The sequence below is a fragment of the Schistosoma haematobium genome, chromosome 3 (assembly GCF_000699445.3).
Source record: "Schistosoma haematobium chromosome 3, whole genome shotgun sequence".
In the NCBI taxonomy this organism is placed as follows: domain Eukaryota; kingdom Metazoa; phylum Platyhelminthes; class Trematoda; order Strigeidida; family Schistosomatidae; genus Schistosoma; species Schistosoma haematobium.
The window spans coordinates 14246773-14268095 of record NC_067198.1 but is presented as its reverse complement, the minus strand read 5'-3'; the positions used below and the strand labels follow the sequence as shown (position 1 = coordinate 14268095).

General features: G+C 35.3%; 2 protein-coding genes across 4 annotated transcripts in view; one reads left to right on the top strand and one right to left on the bottom strand.

Annotated features, from left to right (window-relative positions):
• TJP1_1 (Tight junction protein ZO-1) overlaps positions 1 to 6941 on the bottom strand; it is a 32898-nt gene extending 25957 nt beyond the window's left edge. For both annotated transcript variants that reach the window (XM_051213083.1, XM_051213084.1), the window contains exons 1-4: positions 6668 to 6941; positions 6449 to 6631; positions 3411 to 3592; positions 507 to 953 (exon numbers count right to left, since the gene is read on the bottom strand). In XM_051213083.1, coding sequence (XP_051069019.1) covers positions 507 to 953; positions 3411 to 3592; positions 6449 to 6631; positions 6668 to 6825 — 970 coding nt within the window. In that variant the 5' untranslated portion in view covers positions 6826 to 6941. The remainder of the gene's footprint in view (positions 1 to 506; positions 954 to 3410; positions 3593 to 6448; positions 6632 to 6667) is intronic.
• Positions 6942 to 11118: 4177 nt separating this feature from the next.
• CLIC5_1 (Chloride intracellular channel) lies at positions 11119 to 20955 on the top strand. 2 transcript variants are annotated; one of them, XM_051213081.1, is made up of 2 exons: positions 11119 to 11300; positions 13067 to 20955. In XM_051213081.1, the coding sequence occupies exon 2, from the start codon at positions 13090 to 13092 to the stop codon at positions 13882 to 13884; it is 795 nt and encodes a 264-aa protein (XP_051069017.1). In that variant the 5' UTR covers positions 11119 to 11300; positions 13067 to 13089; the 3' UTR covers positions 13885 to 20955. The 2 variants fall into 2 exon arrangements, with proteins under 2 accessions (XP_051069017.1, XP_051069018.1); XM_051213082.1 differs by having other exon boundaries at positions 11119 to 15310; positions 15347 to 20955.
• Positions 20956 to 21323: the final 368 nt, after the last annotated feature.

The following is a 21323-nucleotide window of genomic DNA, read 5'->3' as shown; positions in this document are numbered from 1 at the left end:
GAGACCTTATTTTCCGTTGAATTACTTGGGAACCTTTGATATTATATGAGGTAACGGAAAATAATTCGGGAATTTACTGACATTTGTCTCAGTTTAGTAGCGCACCACAGTGTTCACCATCTGATCAAGTACTTGTTCATAAAACCCATGCATCAAATAGGATAAGCATCTTTTTAATCCCCAAAAGAACCCTTCTTGTCTAGCTCTGTATTAACTATATATTACAAACAATAAATCTATGTGTAGAGTACACTTTACTTACTGCTTAAGGAAATAAAAGAAAATTCCAATGTATCTCCAAAGTTAGGTTTAAAACAGTTACGATTTGTAAGCTAACTGTTAATAATCTGAATGGTTTTAGTATCTTAAAAATTGATAGATATATCTCTTATTCAGTTGTTTAAAATATGCAAAGAAATCTAGTAGGTTACTATCATGGTACAATTATTAAACTGTAATCACTTAATGTTCATATGTAGCGGGAAAATTTCATAGTTTCTATTTACCTTCACACATACTTTGACAGCCTTCACAATTTTCATAAGTGTGATATCCACTCTGATATGCTTGTTCAAAATGCATTGTCCTTATTTGTTCGTTCGAAGATTTATTAGAATGCATCGGTTGTGATACTTGATACTGTCTTTTCTCATTTCCAAGCTGGTGAGTTAACAAACTAGAAAGATTGGCTGGAACACTTGATGAATTTACTAAAGGTGTTGTACCAAAATTATCATAAACATGATTTTGTTTCGTTAAAGTATCCCTGGCTACCAAAAGCACGGTTTCTTGACGACGTAACATGTTCGCGGTATCAATGAGACTTAAATGAGCAGTGTTTATTCCATTTAGTCTTATAATACGATCACCGGATTTGAGACCAGCCTGTTCCCCCAAACTATTTTCATCAACAGAAGCCACCGTCAAACGACTCAAAAGTTCTACACCCAAACCTATTATTTGAACATTAAAAGTGCATGATATGTAGTAACCATATAGAACTACAACAGGATAAAAAACATGATACATGAACTTTTATGTTAACCGGTAAGCAGTTCTCTCTGAAGTGAAGGAATTGCAATTCCAAGGTGTTTTGAAAACTAGTTTGGTGGATGTAACTTATAATAACAATGTCAAATAGTTAGACCAATAGATAAAATACTTAGTACCGTAATATTATTCACCAATCAATATTAATAACTTTGTTTTTCTCAGCTTGGCAATATAGTTTACTAAACCTTTTAAGTGATACTAAACTAAATGACTTCCTATACCTGTCTCTAGATATAAGCTGGGACCAAAAATTATCTTTTTTATGATAGAATACAAATCCAAAGTTAATTTTCAGCAACAAATGAAATAAACTAGGGTCATTATGCCTCTGATTTTCAGGTTAAATTTATTCTTGATTTAAATAACCTTCGAAATATATATGACCTCATAACCACTTGAGTACATCATGTGATTAAGTCAGTCAATCAGTCAGTAACAACGTAGAACTTCGTACGTACGTACATCAGTTCGAGTTGCCACACCACATTAGCACAGAGATGCAGTTGTCGATTCAAATCCCGTAGTGGTAGAGGTAATAAGAGTATAAGCAGTAATCGGGAAGATTAGGGTTTGGAGATGTTATTTAAAGAGTATAATACAGTGAAATAAATTTGGAAAGAGGAAAAAAGGGACATGAAGAATTCAGAAGATTAGAATTTGGGAGAACACAAAGAGTGGATGCACCTGCGCCATTGCAAACGATTTTGAGCCATGTCATTCAGGGTCTCCAACAATCGGTTGCTATCATCTCGCGGTCCCCAACCAGGTAGTCTACACCTACCAACATGACTCAGTCCACTTGTCAGTGACTTCATGGACTTGTGCCATGTTTTGGTTTGGCCGCCCCTAGCTTTCTTCCAACCTACTCATACACCATTGAACATAGCACGTCGAGGCAGTCGGTCGTTGGGCATACGTAACACGTGTTCAAGCCATCTCAACTGATGAAGTTTCACTACTTCATCAATTGATTTGCCATCCTTACCTAGTACCCGTTTCCTAACAACTGTGTTACTTACTCAATGGTCCCAGGATATACGAGCAATGTTTCGAAGACACCTATGATCAAATACTAGTAGCCTACGGATATCCTCTACTCTTACCGGCCATGTATGTGATTAAGTATTAAAATGTAAAGTTATATGGTTCTGATAACACTTTCATCAATATGTTTCCTATCTGAATCGCCGAATGATACCTTAATTAATTCTGATGATGAGTTACTACAGTTCTAAATGTTCAGGAAAAATTCACACAACAGTAAACAAGTGGTTCACATTTTAGCACATTGGTTAGTTTAAAAGGTAAGCGATGGCAAATCTATCAACTCACTTTGACAGAGCGTGACTCAATATTTATAGCAAGACAAAAATAAGCTAAATACATGTGATAAATTAGGCAAGCAATGGACACATACGCACATATAAAGGCAGTCAAGGTTAACAAGCGAATAATTGGCAAGATCGAAATGCGAATCAGGAATAATAAATAGTACTGACCATTACAGGTTCTTTAGTTAAATGTTGATGGGTGAAAAAACCAAGCTTTTTCACAACTACTACACAAACACAAAAGTTAATCTTCTAAACAATTTCTCAGTTACGGTATTCACAAGTCCTCCTTAGTAAGATTATCTATATATAAGTATTAAATTTAAGTTATGTATAACCACAAGTCTAGGTTAAAATTACTATGTTACTCTGCGATAAAAATGGGGAACTAATCGTTTACAATAGGTGAATATACATTGTATGTATGAGAGAATAATTCCTTCAATAATTTTAAGATCGATAAATTAAACACTATTTCATTTACTTTGAAGGGAATTTTACATACTTATCAGGAATTTATAGCTAACTTAGAGATAATTTTTGACATAAAAACTCACCGATAATACTATTTAAAGCCTGGTTTGTGGCTAAGATTTATAATGTATAGTGAGAAACTTGAAGATCCTGCTCTAAGTCTCATTAGGGACAATGGTTGGTTACAAATCATGATACAAAAAGACAATATTTCTTGATTTTCAAGCTGATGTCAAGTTGTAGGGACAATTCTTTTCAAGTCACAAAATTCTACGTAGAAAATTTAGGCAAATTATGACTATTATGAAATTATACAAGTACAATCCATTTTTATTGAGTCCGACTGTAAGTAACAAGTTTGAACCTATTATTTATTATCGGTTTTAGTCCCTAATTTTATGCTAACTGTTCTTTGGATACTATAAATAACATCTGTCAGGTTCTCTGAGTTCTTTGTAGATTTTTGACTCATTAAAATCCAGTTTTTGAACAGTTAAATATTTGAACTATGAAAAGGTCTTACTACATTAAAATTAAAAACAAACAATATACTTTCAGCCGCGTTCCTTCTTTTGAGATGTATTTCTATCAGTCTTGGACAGTTTTCGTTGGACGTAGAATTGGGATTCCATAAAGCGGTATCGCTGCAATATTTCATCGGATGCATACAGTGATTTTGATAGTTTTGCAAACATTCACAGTTACTGTAAGGTTCTCTCAAAGATGGAAATTTTCTGATAAAAATAAAAGTAAAATTTGTGCTTAAAATTAACACGCATGAGCTATGGGCATGTACAATTTAATACAAATGTGTTGAATTAAGTTACCTGAGAGCTGTGATTTCCAGCCACTTATTTTTGCCGCTTTATACTACCTTTCAATAACATATTTATATCTTATACCTGAATAGCAAACGGTGTTATCATATTAAGAATAACGTTTTCCGAAATTTACCAAGCTATTTTGAGATTATTGCTGAATAAGAATTTTTTAATGTAACCTTCTACTTATATAACCACCTTACAAAATCTAACCTGTTATTACTAAAGAAACAATTTACATTGAGAAATAAACTGTCGAGTGCATAAATACTTTGAGCATCTTGGAATGATCATTCAGCTTGGTAATTTAGTGATAAGTTTGGCTTGTTCATTCTTATAATTTAGGTCTGATAAAAAGTTTAGTCTCTCATAAATAAAAACAGCTATCCTGGTTGGATGATAAATTATTTTTCATGATGCTCAGCAACACAGAAACATATCAAAAGAATAGAACTCCATGAAAATGCGATTTTTCAGACAATTTACATCAGCAACCAGGCAAAAGTTGAGTGCTACTTTTTTCATGTGTTCCAAAATACTTTGACCCCGTGTGTAAAAAATCATATGTTTAACTTTTACAGCTGTTGCTGAACGACATCCAACGATATTTTAGTCGTCGTTTGTAGACAAAAGAAAGATTTTGTTTGATTTCTAAAGTTTGTAGAATGACGGTTTTTTATCACATTTCTATACTAAACCAAAGTTACTACTCATTCGAAATCAAATTTTATATCACTTAATAATAATGAAGAATATAGACACTATGATTTGATAATAAGCTACCTAATCTACAGCTATTTTGCTTGTAGAATTCTGCGGTCAATGTATACGCAAATCAAGAATTTTAAAACTGTCTCTGATGTTTATTTCATCGGATAAATGAAGTAAAAACAGGTCAGGAATCAAAATATTTGAATTTTAAGAAACATTACAATACTACAATTTATGTCGTCAAGTTGAATCTACATAAAAATCAAAAGACTGTTATAAAAACATTTTTGAGAGAATTTTACCACTTGAATGGAAGCGATTTCACAATTACAGGCACCAAAAATATTTCAGTAAGGGTAGAAGCATTTGTATTTCTGTTAGGTTTTTTTGTACGCATGAATCAAGTAGCCAGTAAATCTAAATTAGTATTCACCATATTTTAAGTTCAAATCCTATTCTAAAACTTACAGGATAGTTAACTGGTGACTCATTCATATGGCTGGATATACTATCAAAATTTGGTTTTAGTCTCTGTACGATGGTACCATTGTCTCAAATGCGGTTTAGCTTTATACTATAACACACAACTTCACCTATTTAGGATTATTTGTCTATGTAACTTCATTATAAAGATCTTTGTGAAATATGTCAATCTAGAACGAAAAGTATGTGGAATTTAGTAGCTGAGTCCATTTAAGTGAGAATAAAAAACTAATTGACAATATTGTCAAATGTCAGACAAATATACACAAGGAATGGAATTGCTAGTGAATATATGAAATTCAACGAGCACTAATAAAAATATCACCGAATATCAATGAAAGCAACATGAATTCTAAACGTAAAATACAAAGATCCCCTACGGTATCGAAAACGATTTTCCTACAAACACATAATTAGAAAGAAATACGGCATCAAAAGACATGTAAAGACAAACTACCAAGATATTTTTAGAAGTCCCTTCATTCAGTCGAGCTACGGATAGTCATCTTCAGTTTACCGCCGATTCGAAGGTATACCAAAGATAAATTTTCGTTCTTGGTTGCCTCAATATGTACCTATCAAATCACTCTTGCTAGTAGAATAAGTCATATTGACTAGAATTTTATAGTAGAAATATATCTACTTCATAGTTTTAAACGTTTCTGACTTCGCATTGATAAATCCAGTGATAATTAAGAAAGAAGATCTAAAAATGTTAGTTTGGGGATAAATAAAAGTTCTAAATCCGACAATTCATGAAAAAATAATACTATTTGATCGTTGTAAAAAGTAAACATACGCTACTTGGGCACGTTTAAGGTTGTAGCTCGGTTTCAGTTTTAGCATGTCTAGCTTGACACCATTACTGAATATTATGTGCGTACTCTAATTGGGATTTTACCTGAAATGTTCCTGCAGCTATTTTTATCCAGTGGAATAGACTCAAGGTTAGTTGTATTTTTATCTAAGAACAGAGCCATTTGATCAAATTAAAGATATACTTTTACCGCAAATGTCCTATTTAATAGATAATGCAATGATTCCAAACATAATTCAGTGAAAACTGTTACGTAAGGTTGAATATGTATTTTTTTAGCGAACCTTTAATGATACATAAGCTCTAAAACACTGCAGCGGTAAATTCTATTACCATCATAGACAGGTAAGTTCAATGGTGAAAAAAATATTTGTAATTCTGCTTCGAATAGATATATTCAATTCCTACCTACGATCAGAATGGATAGACTGCAGCCAATAAACTTTGCTTAGGTGAAGACTAATCCCTAACAGTAAACTAGAGGTGGCTTGGTTAAATTCACTTCTATCACACACGTAGGATATCTTTAAGCCATAGATTTTGAGCAGGAAAACCACATATTTTGGTTCAGTGAATGATAAGTTGTGTTGATCAAGTAGCATGGTTTGAATAAGAGACGAGCATTAAAATGCAATGTGAAGAACCTTATAGCCTCATAAAAATGATTTTTTCGGAATACGCTGCGAAAGTCGTTTAGGCTGATGACCATATTTGATCACGAAGTAATAACTGAAGCAACTATAATTTGATTATCTTACGTTCGTTGCATAATGCAGTCTTTTTCTGAAGCAAGTGGCAAATTGTGGTAGTTGGCCTGTCCTTTGCGACTTAATAGCTTCAACTCAGCTTCATCACCGCATTCACGCAGAATCTGGATGGCTTCAGAATATCTCAGGCAATCCAAATTTATTCCATTAACACTAACCAGTTCATCATTTTTGCTAAAAGTACATTAGGAAACGTGTTCAACAGCATACCTGACCTTTTCATAGGCTGGGCCGTTTGTTATAACGTCTGAAACTATGAATTTTGTTTTTGAGTTCCTAGAAGATCGTACACCAGAAATGCCTAAACCAAGACCATGAGTAGGTGATCTCATGATCGTTACTGAATAATGTATTGGATGGAATATCATCCTGCTTTGTTGAAGACTGGTTTCCTTCCTAGGATGGGCATATAAGGCTTTTTACTTGTAATGAAATAAAGCAGACAGATCATATATGCTAACAACTAACAAACGTCAAAGTAGTGCCGTGCATGAATGACCTAGGAAGTGATGAATTTTAACAACTGCTTGATTGGAGATAAAACGAAGCTACAGCAATGCGAAAAACCTTCTTGAGACCTTAATCATGTTCAAAAAGGCATCTTAATACCAATAATTACTATGAAACTATTTAACTAGTCTGAACATTTTACTGATGTCTTGGGTGAAAGCCCACTAGGGGTTATTTCACCGTTTCTTGAATTAAGATATGCACTGTCTTCAGTCTTCAGTAATAAGGATGGTATAATAATGAACCTATTTTAATCCTGACAGATTGCCTTCCAGTGAAGGCACAGCTTCTTCTTAAAAATATTCACTGATTGCACTGATACCACTTTCGGGTAAGGTGTTCCAGTCATTGATCACTTGATGAACAAAACGGGACCCCGCTTTACGTTTATTAGATCGTGACTTGTGAACATTTTTCCTATGACCTCGGAGATTATTAGTGCTGGAAGGAGCAAAACGATAAGACACACTAACACCCCAATCATAATTAAAGATACAAAATGCAAGTATAAAGTCACCTCGCGTCCTACTATACGACAAGGGGAAAAGGTTTAGGCGTCTTAAGCACTCATTGTAAGGGAGTTTAGAAAGACCTTTTTTATTAATTTTTTCCCACATGCTGAACACGCTCGAGTGGGTTAATATACTTTATCAGACACGGGCTAGGTGTTTGGATACAGTACTCTAAGTGTGGTCTTACATAGGTGGGATATAAAACTCGAAACATTTCCTCGTCAAAGCATTTGAATGCTAGGCAAAGGGACCATACCCACGGAAACCTTTGACAGCAGCTGCGTTGCAGTGCGTAGTTGTTTTCAAGTCAAGACTTATTATTACTCTTAAGTCGATATGTTCTTGAACGCGTGGAAGAGATGTACCATCAATAGTATAATTGTAAATACTATCGCGTCCGATGTGCATGAGCACACTCTTCCTAGAATTAACTAAGCCTCAGCCTCTAGCCCATCCAACTAGTTCATCTAAGTCAGCTTGGAGATCCAAATGATCAGCCTCACTTTTTATTGTTCTCTAGATTTTTGCATCATCCTCAAACAATAGTGTCGACGACTTAAGCAACAGTGGTAATCCATTGACGCAAAGAAGAAAAAGTAGAGGGCCTAAGACGTTACCTTGGGGCACAACACTTCTCGCTGGCTTCCATTTGGATCGCATTCCATTGACCCTCACTCTCTGTCTGTGGTCGCATAAGAAGTTTACTATCCATTGATGTACAGCACCTATTACTTCAAAACTCGAGAGCTTCTGTATAAGACCTAAGTGTGAAAACTTGTCAAATGCTTTGCTAAAACCTGTGAATAGCACATCGACAGGCAAGCCGTTATCTATGGCTGCTGTCCGATCCTCTCTCTCAATGAGTAAGTCATTCAGGCATGGACGCTTGTTACGAAACCCATGTTGCTCGGGATTCAACAGATTGTGCGAAGTTATGTGACTTAGTAACTTAACCCGGGTTATCTTTTCAAGAAACTTAACGACTATGCCAGTTAGACTGACAGGCCGGTATTTAGATACGATCTGCATCTAACCATCCTTGAATATAAGACTGACTACAGAGTCTTTCCAAACTCTAGGGAGTTGGGCGGGTGAAAGAATCAGTTGAATGGCGCCGCGAGCGGCCTTGAAATAATGTTCGCGAGAAATGACAGAAATGACGTAACCCGTCACGGCCAGATATCTTACAAGGTTTGAGGTTAGTTAGACTCCGCCAAAATAATTTGAAAAAGTCTCAGCTTTTGCCTAATCTGATTCAGGTACTAAATCTGAATTTTCGTGTAACAGTTGTGGGGTAATACCATCACTACGTATTGTTAGCCGTTTAACATACGAAAACAATCGTTTCGGACAAGTACGGTTACCATATGCCAACTTTCGTTCGAAAGTAGTGCGGGATTTAGCTATGGCCTTTTTATACATGTTCTGGATTCTTTATATTCACACTTAAATTATGCGTGTACTGTTGACAAGAATAAGTCCCAGAAGTGTTTCCTACACTTCAACAGCTCACCGGTTTGCTTAATAATCCATGGTGTGCAGTGTGATATGTTACGTGTTGACCATGGGATTAACGGTGATGTTACGGACTCGAATGTAGCCGATCGATCCACGTTAACCGACCAGTCAGCCGACATAGCACAGTCTCTGTTTGCCGGAATATTAGATCGCCATATGTTATGATGGGGTGGAGCAAATGCCAATTGTGAACCATGTGTGCTAAACTTAACGTACAGTATAACGTGATCACTATTCACCTGTGAGGGAAGGTGATGAACGTCGGTGACATTCTTACAGTGGTATGTCATGACAAGGTCCAGCAATGATGGGTCATGTTCCAAGCCAAATATATCGGTTTCGCGATACATTGAACAAGTGCACACTGAATAATGGTTGAGAGAAGGTCGCTGTCGAAAACGTCACCTGGAGCTGTAAGCTCTATCCAGTTGATATGCGGCGCGTTGAAGTCTCCAATGATGAGACATTATTCTGCCTTACTTCAAGAACAGATGTGTCCAAAGATAAAGTTGTAAGCAAGGCAACACGGACTACGATATATTCCTCCTATAGTCACTAACCCGTTTCTGGACTTAACTGTGCGACATGCTACCTCACATGTACCACTAACATGCGCCTCCAGTATGACTGATTGTATACGAAAGTGATCCCTGACGTATAATATTATGCCTCCTCCCTTGCGACCTAAAACTCTATCAATTCAAATAGAGATATAACCTGCAATGTTGGAAGAACAGTTTATATCTACGTAGATTACCTAAGAGGTAATCAAAGCAGTCAACCCACATCATATGCTTGTAGTCAGCTTTGAAAGCAATATCAGAAAACCCTAAACTAGGAGATATAGTCAGTTCAGTTACCAAGTTTCCGTCATTCAGTCGTTCAGCTTTATCAGTTAAAAATACCACAGCCATTTTAAGTATGACAACGCTTTATAATTGAAGGATGTAATTCTGCTTCGAATAGATATATTCAATTCCTACCTACGATCAGAATGGATAGACTGCAGCCAATAAACTTTGCTTAGGTGAAGACTAATCCCTAACAGTAAACTAGAGGTGGCTTGGTTAAATTCACTTCTATCACACACGTAGGATATCTTTAAGCCATAGATTTTGAGCAGGAAAACCACATATTTTGGTTCAGTGAATGATAAGTTGTGTTGATCAAGTAGCATGGTTTGAATAAGAGACGAGCATTAAAATGCAATGTGAAGAACCTTATAGCCTCATAAAAATGATTTTTTCGGAATACGCTGCGAAAGTCGTTTAGGCTGATGACCATATTTGATCACGAAGTAATAACTGAAGCAACTATAATTTGATTATCTTACGTTCGTTGCATAATGCAGTCTTTTTCTGATGTAAGTAGGAATTGCGTGGCTTACCAACGTACAACGATCTCATACCTCGTTATTTTCCTTCTGTATCTCTGTCCTGTGTCTACTTTGATGACCGTACGACAGGAACGACGTTATCACTGTAATATATTAGTAGGTTGGGTTCAGGGAACAAGATGTGGTCAACATGGCTTGGACTAATCCATGACGTTCGATCAGTTGATGCGCGTCGGATATTCTTGACTTTGACAGGGATCGGTATATTGCCCGATTTTCGAATACCTGACAGACGGATGATTTGGTAAGGTCCATGACATTTCTCTGGGCCCACAATCCGTAACCAATAACTGAAACGTTCGGTTTGGTACACTCAATAACGGTATTCTATCAAAGCCATTTATCAGAGCATCAAAGCAAAATTGTGAATTTTAGATATCATCTCCATAGTCAGAGATCGTGCCAAAGTCTTTATCATTCATAAAAAGCAAAATTAGCATACTCTTTGAGGATTAGTTGTCTCCGAATTTTTATATATTATATGTTACTACCACCCAAGGCCAGCTACCTAAGAAGGGATCCTCATGAGTGTGAAAAAACACCATATGCTTACACCTTGAACTTTTTTGTCACATCGAGTTATGTGACTTGTCTATCGTCACACGTAGTGTAAACATTTTCCTCAAAAAATCTCAATATGAAAAAACACAGGGATCAGTGAATGTTGTATAAGCTCTCATAGTAATACTGAGTGTTAATTTGTTTGAACGTTCCAATTGGTGATTGTAATTCTTGCCACTGACTTAAGAGAGGCTAGTTTGTTTCAAAAGAGGTTGGTTTATTGTTACCTATGTTCGGAAGTCTAGTGGTTTGTGTTAAGTGGTAATTACTAGCCTGTATAATTTGCACGTCCTATAAATTGTTGCAATAAGATTGACAGAATGCTATCTCACCAACTAAACACAACGTAAGTGTTTCTAAAAAACCTAGGAGTAAATTATTATTAGTTGCTAATATGTCTGCAACAAATCACATCTGAGATTCCTCGTGTAGTTACGGTCTGTCAGTGTTAGCGAGATGGATCCTTGACGGGAATTTAATTCGCGTCCAAATACAATACATTCTTGACATAGGTCACTCAAAAAAGTATTTGGGTATTCGAATGCCACAAGTAATGTCCTTCAGTGGGTTTCACTGGAATTAGACGGTTCCGTGTAAAAGTCTCATTGTAACCATATCAATTAGTAAATTCTGAGGTCTATGTTGGACTCAATTGTGTAATCAAATTTAATTACCTATGGTCTCACAAATTGGCACAAGTCTTTGTTCACCTCTGTGTTTCTGCTTCCAGCTGGTTATTCTTCCTGACCTCTTTGTTTTTGAACATGTAGCGAAATGTTGAAAACGTCTGACATAATTGGAGCTAACAAATGTATGAAAGATTAGGTTATCAGGCGTCCGTTCATTGGTTCGGAAGGTTTTTCGTCAACTTTTATCAGTTGTTTGTACTAAGGGCTAGGTAAACAATATTAGTTGGTACTCAGTAGCCATTCAGTGTTTAAAAGCTGATTTGGTACTTTCCATCTACTCCAGGTTACAGCAGTTTGTCGGTTTTGAAGCCAAGATGTAGTTTTGAAAAAATAATGTCCGTAGACCACATGATCAGTAGTAATGGTCTTTTCACAATCATTCTTGTGATGTAATTTTAGAGAGGGTACTATTAAATGTAGATGGTGTTGGTACGTAGGTCAATGTAGAGTAAGGCAACTTATGTTTCACTTCCGAAGCCAAAAAAATGAATGATTACTCACAATTTGCTACTAGCTTAAATCTTTTGTATCCTCCAAGCATTGAAATCCTAATTTGTACACTTTATCATTGTTCATTATTCTTGATTAGTTACTACTGTTCTATTTCATTACAAAGCGTTTCATACATTAAGTTGCTAAAAGCAATTCCTCTCGAAACGAGTTAATATTGTGTTGAAGTATTAGAAGAGGGAAAATAACAATAATGGGATGTATTCCAGATATTTAATGTAGAGACATAACGATGGCCGAATTTGTTTTGATCGGAGTGGAGGTCATAGGATTGGTAACGTATTCAATACAAACCACGGCATAATCAAAACCTTTATCCCTAACCACGTCTGACAATACCTCAAGACCTTTTTACTATCCCTTAGGCACCATCCAGTGAGTCTGTGACGAATACGAGTACCTTGAGACTGCACTTCATTCCACGACTATATGTGGCAGGTTAAAGATTTGGCTTTTCTCCGTTTAATAAGAGGGAGAGAGGCAAGATGCTTAATTCGTATGTCGCGGCTTAGGAATATCGTATATACGAGTTCATTAAACACTGCTGATATTCGTTGATTTGGATCGAGATACTGATGTATCACAGCCCACACACAAATCAAGTGACTTGTGTGGCGCATATGTATTTGGTTCCCCTTGGTACCAATATTTTTGTTTTAATAAATAAATACGCATCAGTACTTAGGCGAAGATTCGGTAATTTCGCAAGCCCTTCAATGGATAGATCGTCGGACTTCTTAAACACTGAGGTGGACCATTATTTTGACTGTAGATTTATCAGTGTGGTTTTTCTATTGACCCGTTTTTCAACATTGCAGTTCCCTGTTGATGTGTCTCCATCCTGTAGTCAGTTTCTGAATATTTGAAACCATGTCATCACCTATATCACCGCTTTCCTTTTTTATATCTGTAGTTTATTTGCTTCCATGTGCTATTATGGCGGACGGTGATAAACCATTCGTGGAGTTGTTTTTAAAAGCAGCCCTATCAGATCGGAAAGAAAAAGGAGCCTGTTTAATCAGCCAACAGTGGCTCATGACTTTATGTTGTCTTGTTGAGAAAGGTTACATAAAGCTACAGGTTACTCCTATGACTATGGATTTGCAACCTGCCAGTTATGTGCGACTAAATGCTGCTCGACATCTCCCTATTTCATGGATCAAATCAGGAACTATAGATGGCGAGGATGCCAGTGGACTCGTTATCTCTTCTACGGAATCACTAGAAACACTGTTAATAAAGTTAGGTTGTCCTAATCTCAATCGCAACTTAAAGGCGTCTGATGTCAGAGCAGCTGAGAAAGTTTTTGAAGATTTGTATAGCAGTTTAATGCAGTACATAATGTACGATGATAAAACGTCTCTTTATACAGTATTATCCAGCTTAAATAGTTACTTGGCGTCTGCGGCAAAGCCTTATGCTATGGGTGATGAGATATCCTATGTTGATTGTCAATTGGCACCCAAATTACAGCATGTCCGTGTTGCAGGCAGAGCATACCATAATTTCGATATTCCTCTTGATATGAATCACATATGGATTTATCTTCGGAATATTTATGGCCTAAATTCGTTTAAAGATTCTTGCCCAGCAACTCGAGACATATTGATGCATTACGATTTAAAAAAGCGGCTCCCAAAGGAAATTCGTCCCAGTCTTACGGGATCAGATATTCTTTTAGATATCCCAGAGGAGTTTCGGTTACCGTCATCAAATGGAGATCACTATTAAACTTCTTTCAAGCTTCTGAGTTTCGTTTGTGATTAAGAGAACGTTTACAAAAGGCATCTATTTCGTGTTTTATATTTTTCCAACATATTTTAGCCCTGTGTTCATTTTAGCGTCCTTTTTACACCATTTGCTGATCCCTAGGGTGCTGCATTTGGTTTTCCTTATTATTAATATTTCTTTATCCAATTAGTAAATGCCATACTTTTTTAAGTTTTCAAGTTGTATTGTTCTTGTACATCTGGATTGGTATTCTCAGATTTACTACTTTATTTGCAAAATTCTGTTCACTAACCACTTGTATTGAATACAATTTTTTAACTACAGATACGTTTTGAGACATTTTAGAAGGGATTTAAAAGCATGAGTTAAACAATACACAAAGCTATAGTTAAGCACGTTCGTTATTTTCATTGAAATAATTCACATTTTTTACTGATCTGTTTACCAGTCGATTACTTCTCAGTGTTTGATACGACTGTTCTATCCGGTTAATTCGTATTTAGATGGCAAATAACATTTGTTGTCTTTCAAATATGGTAGGAGTGTAGTTTTTATGTTAAGATTATAATAAAAGGAACATAATATGTGCTTGTTGGGTTGAACGAGCTTTCCTAAGAGTGCGTCACCGCCAAATTTAGTTGGGTTGATACGTCACTCTTTACTTGAAAAGGAAACACGTCAAATTCTTTACGCTTTCAGGATCATTTAGCTGGTTGCTAGTACGTGGTTTGTTTTCTAATGTACAGCTACACCAAATTAACGTGAAGCAAGCTTAATACGTGACGGTTGATATTATTAATTAATAGAGCAATAACTTAGTGGTTACGGCGTTTGAAGTCCAGTCACTAAGTCCCATGTGCGAACCCGCCCAGTCTATTTTGGTTTATGTAACCTGGTAATATCACGCTGATACACTCTGCGGCTGATATTTAAGTACTTAGTGAATGAGTTACTTGAATTAAAGCTAAGTATTCAGATTACCATAACGACCACTGGTACACCTCTACCACACTAAACTGTAGCGTTGTTCTCTCGAACCTTCAACTGATTTACAACAATTAGGATGATCTAATGGGGGTTTTGACTCAGCACCCTTCGTCATATTTCCAAATACACTGTCATCGCTGATGCATAGAAACATAAGCGTATGATCTCTTTTATATGGGGGATTATTAATGTTGTATGCAAGCAATGGATGTTGGCTCCACTGTGATGTGTATGTCTTCCATCTTCGTATCTCTACAGCATGGATTGCAACAGTTTTTCTTATTTAGGTGGAGTTTAGTTTTCTGTTGAACAACAGCCGATGACGTTTGTATTGTCCTGAACAAAATTGGAACTATACTGCTGTTAAGAATCTGCAATATATATGAGCCTGTGGTTGCTGCGATTTTTCCTCGTAGTACTCGTTATTACGTTCTCATGAGTGAGTAGCGTTTTTTCTTGATTTACGTACGAAAAGGCTTTTTTCAGGAATTTATCTTCAGACTACAACACTTCTCAACTAAGATTTTGCTTACTGTTGAATACAAGAATCGTTGTTAGTCTAAACATCAGTTACTTACGGGTGGTTGATCGGGTTCTGATTGACATTAAATTAAATAACATAAGCTTCCTAATTTATCGACTTATCTCTTTCTTTCACCAAGCGGATCCTACCATGTAAATGGTTTCAGGATATTTGAATCCTTCTTGTTCATGATAAAATTTCAGAACCGTGGTGTTGCATATATGAGTTGTCTGCCTACTTCAGTTTATTTTGTTGGTAACGTAAGAGTAAGTTCTAAAATCTGTGTGGCCAAATGAAACCACGACAGTAATTCTTGAAGTTACTACATATTTAACGGATAGGTAGGCCCAGATTTCATAATTGGGTGTAGCACTTTAATCGTAGTTGATGAATGACTCAGAATAAGTTCCAACAGCGTATAGCGACCAGTTTTTAGACGTCATTAGATTTTGAGGCATCATGACCATTCATTGCTCGATTTCTTGTATCCGTAACGGCCTATGTTGTGTATTCAATTATTCTTATATAATTGAAATATTATTTCGTAGAGTGGATTAGTTTTCGTTCTAACCTCAGTGAAGCTTTCGTTTATTGCGTCCAAATGTATTTATAGCATTTGGAAAGATAAGAAAAATGAAGAATGCTAAGCTAAAAGATGATAAATGGTTATCTTTAATACCGTAAAGCTAAAATGTGATCGATCTAAATAAAATTTATTGGTTACTGTGAAAGTTTAAGAGTGATGCATGATTTTAATTGTTAGTTCTACGAAAAGCCATGTCCATTAAGGACAGTGATGTAAATGTTAGGATTCTTTAGTAACTTGAATAAAGAAACAATCTGTCGCAATTTACAGTAAATAACAAGCACTTTGTCCTAAAATTTCTGCCCTTTTCTATAAACCTACTAACAGAGTTAAGTAGGGATTTTGTCGAGATAGGTTTCACAAATTTCTAAACCAGAGTTTTATATCTTAAGTTCCTATGTATTTCGACCATACTATTCTCAGCCTATTTTTTATACAACAGTACAATATATGGTTTTATTCAAACCTGAACTGAAATGTCGTAGTTCATTTATCTTCAAACATTTATATCTAATTTGGATTAAATTAATTTTACTGCTAAATTCACAATTAAACTTAATTGACATTCATATCATGAATGAGTATAGAGAAATCTTTATATATTTTGTGTTTTTCTTTTTGGAGTTAATGTTTATTGTTCACCTGTATTGTATATTGCTATTTTTAAACATTGTTTCATATTTCTATCATCTTATGTATCAGTTTTTGTATACTATAAGATGGTTATAATTTACGACTTGATATGCAAACTATCATGTGATAATATTATGTACATAGTTTATGTATGTATGCTTATTTGCATATTTATTATTCTAATATTATATATATGTAGCGTAAGATTAAATTAATTAATGTTTTATTTAATCCTTATACAAATATAGTTAGCATCATTAATAAGCGTTTATCTGACATCGACATAAAATGATCACGAATTTATTCATTTCCTGAAAATACCCCCATATCAGACGAAGTATCGTATAATTGAACCTTTTATCATAATAAAATCATTTTTGTAAATCCACTTACTCTCTAATTTTACATAATACTACTTATTTTCGAAATATTCTTGTTTCATTATTTTTTCACTCAAAAGATGTTGAGTACAATGAATTATTTTGAACAATTCAAATCTTAAGTTAACTGATTAATTACTTGCTTATTGATGGTTTTCTTCAAATATAAAAGGAAAAGTATTTCAGTCTATGTTAAAGTCATCATAAAAACTAAGAAAGATTGTTTTTATTTTTTATAGAAATGTTTGTATCACATGAATATGAAGTTCATGTTATTATGACAAAGATTACGTCGGTGTTTACTCACCATGTGATACATTTTAAAATCAGTGATTTCTAAACTTTGTATTACATAATAATCACGAATACAAATACTATACTATACTAGGACTAAACTTGGCAGTCATTACTAATAAAAAAATGTAACTCTCAATCAGACTAGAGTTTAAAATGCAAAATTTTTCATTAGTTCTTTGTTATTGATAGTTGTAATGTATAATACCAATGTTACATCGATTAGTTGAGATCTGAATTGTTGCTTAATGAAATATATTAGAACACTGGTGCATAAATATAAATTCATAGGAAGAAGGGATATCCTACATTTTCTGACTCTGAAACTTATCCAATGTCGATTATGAATAAGGTTACGTCAATGTATAAAATGTCGAATTAGGAAGTCAGTTTGCAGGCCCATTATTTCTATCGGAAGATCCTAAATAGTTCCCTAAACATCAAAGCAAAAAGGATTAAAATACCTACTACCAGTTTTCTGCAGGAATTTCAAAAGATAACTTCATTCACTGTATGGTCTGTATCTACTTTTCAAGTCAGTCAAGATTAATATAAAGTTTGATGTGTGAACACTCACTGAAGGTAAACGCATTTAATTGGATAAATATTCTAACTGAAAAGACCCATTTAGAATTCTCTCCGACGTCCAAAACTACTTATCAAATGAATTATGGATGCACTGAATAATCAGTAGATTATATAAAACTACTTTTATGTTAAATTGCCTTTTTATCGAGAAATCCTCGATTTTAAAGGCCTATTTACTGAGTGGGCAATAAGGAACATAGTCTTAAGTTAATTCACTTGACAGATACTTCGGTACAATCTTAATATGAATGGTAATGTTAATATCCGGTTGCCCCAAACAAAGTGGGTGGCGCAAGGTTCGAACCTAGGGCTTAGTGGCTGAAAGTCAGACTCCATGGGCACGAAGACAATTTTATACCCGTTACGTCAAGTGTTCTCTCTGGACTTGCTTAACATACTAGAAAGTTTATGATAATCTATAGGTCCACGTAAAATTGTTCTTGAAGTATAACTAAACTTCTCAAAGTCCTTGGTCTTCCTTTCAAGTTAGGGCATGCCTCGTAGTAAAGTTTTGTGATTTCCTCAATGTGGGTCCTATCCAATTCCAACGCCTTTTCCTACTTTACTCTTCAGCTAGAAGTCGATTTGCTCTCTTTCACAGTAGGATGCTGCTGGTGGTATCCTGACAACAGACATTGAGCATCTTTCGTAGAAAATTGTTTACAAATACTGGGTATTCGGCCTGTGCCTTGGCTTCCGCTGCTCTTGTTCAACTGTTATTAATTTCTGCCTACTTGTTCTTTTCTCGAATCCTGTCCAGGTTTTTGATAGAGATCCGTTCCTTATGATGGTCGTTCTTGTGGCCCAACACCTGGTACTTTGAAATTGGTGCTGCTTTTATCCCTTTCCAGGATGATCAGGTCCTTTCCTAGGCACTTTACGTTCGACTGCAGCCTCTCATAAAACTGGTCTTTATCATCATCTTCGCTATCATAGGTGGGTGCGTAGCACTGGATAATCATTATTGTCCCCTCCCTTTTTGTTCTAAAAGATGCTTTCATGATTCAGGAACGATGAGATATCCATCCTTTAAGCGCACTTCGTGTTTCTTTGAATATTATCGGTGCAACTCCCTGTGTGTGCGAAGCATTTTATACCCAATGAACAGAGTGAAACAGCGTCTTTTCTGTCCAGTTTAGGTCCAATTTACTTATTCTGAGAACCGTCAAATTGTATCTCCTAATTCTCGTAACTATTCGACTGATCCTCCCTTTCCCTTTGTGCGGACATTCTGTGCCCCTATATTAACTGTTGCTTTGGTTATCTGAAGAGTCATTGGCCTCGTGATTTCCGAAAAATCTCGGCTTTCACTATGAGGGGTTATAATTCTAATTGAAGATCTCTCAGGGCGGAGTTTAAATGGTTTGAATTTTTTACTGGTTAGCGTTTCTTAGAAATGTACTCTACCAGATGAGGTTGCTGACCCCATGCTCAACCCTCTCTCTTTATTTGGGCTTGGCACGGGCGGTAACCGTAGAAGGTCAACAGGTGGAGAAAAGTTGCCAGCCACTAATCTAAAAATTTAATAAGGCATGTAATTGCTATTAATGAAAGTTAAATCAAGTGAAATTCAGAAAACATGTTCGACCACTTAATGACCTCATTTTTTTAAAATGAAACTAAATAGCAATAGTACCTAGTGTTAAAGTATCATCTTACAATGTCCGAATAAAATAAACAAAACTCAGGCGAAATTCGATAAATATCCTATTGATACTTAATATGCTTTCCAGTGTTAGCAATTAATTCAACAAAAATATTTACGAAAACAGAATACTCATGATTTTCTCTGACAATCATAGTATGTTTTCATTTGTTATAAATAAGTATAAATTATTCTTTTACAAGGGAAATAAGTGAGACGTAAATAGGATTTTTTTTCAGCAAAATATAATATCAAATATAGTTGGGCCACGTGTTGCGTATGCCTGAACACCGATTACCACGACACGCAATGCTGACTAGTATAAGGGATGGTTGGAAGAAAGTTAGGGGCGGCCAAACCAAAACGTGGCATCAGTCCACAAATTCACTAACTTCTGGCAGATGCAGACTACTCGGTTGAGGTCCGCGTGACTAACCAATAGTTGAAGACTGGGTGACATGGCTCAGAATCTATCACAATGGCGTCGGTGTATACACTCATCGCCTGGTCCTACTTTGACTGACTGAAATATTTTTAGAAACTCGGTACAGTAAATAGATGTACAAATATAGCGATTCAAGTTGAAACAGAGCACAGTCTTGGATTATGTAGTTAAATAAAATTCCTTTTGAGATTAGATGGCGGTCGGAGGTAGTCGACAGGAAACCCTGGACCCGGGTTTCGTGCTATTTGGTACTCGTCAGCATGGTGTACCTGTAATCTTGAGGGAACTGGCGGGTTCGATCACGTGTCACCCAGCTTCACAGTCAGAGACGTTACCACTGAGCTATCCGGGCCGCGACTGATCTCCTGTAGGACTGAGATGTAATTCATTTTAATACAAATAAACTTACCAAAGTATTAGAATTAAGCCTTATAACGACTAATTTACATCCTTAAGTAATTTAAATAAAGATATTTCTTACTAAAATTTCTAATAGTTTTATCCTGTATATTATCCTTTAATTATGAAACATACTACTTGAAATGAATTAGCAAACGAATACTAAGTACGGTAAAATCACACTATTATGACTTCAAAATGGCATACATAGTTTACGATACTTTGGAGATAATTCTAGGAATGAATAAAACCATTTATAATAAAATATATAGTTATTTTGTGATAGTTGAATTCAGTCAAATAATTGGCAACAGTTTCCGTATTTTTTCATTACCTATGGTAGAAACTAGATCATTCTTGGGTTTATTACGATGCAAGCAAATTTCTATGGCTTCTTTTGATTAGTTTCAAAATAGCTTATTTATAAGTCGATACCGACTGAAATTACAGCCTAATCGCTCTCATTTGATTGTAAACTTATTATCAGTGATTGCCTTGAATCAAAAATGGATTGGAACTTTTCCAGATTGTTGAGTGAAGGCCCAACTGAATGATCATATATTTGCTTTTCAAAATATCTGAGATTATTTGGCATTAAATATATATATATATATATATATATATATATATATATATATATATATATATATATATATATATAATTAATAATCTGGAACCTACTCTCCATCATATATAGGCAGACGTGATTTAAAAGAAAGGATTTACGGTAAAAATGGTCGTGACCAGTTCAAGCGTATAAAATCACGAATTATAACATAAAGTAGGCATTAACTAATGAGATCAAAACGAGGGTTTTAAAAGATGTCGATAAAATGTATTTCTAAATGAATATAATCAAATAGTTTTCTGTATATGTACATATACGACATACAGATTGAAATAGTTATTCATCTGAGTATCTCCCCATTGAGGTTAGTTTGAGAACGTTCTTGAATATA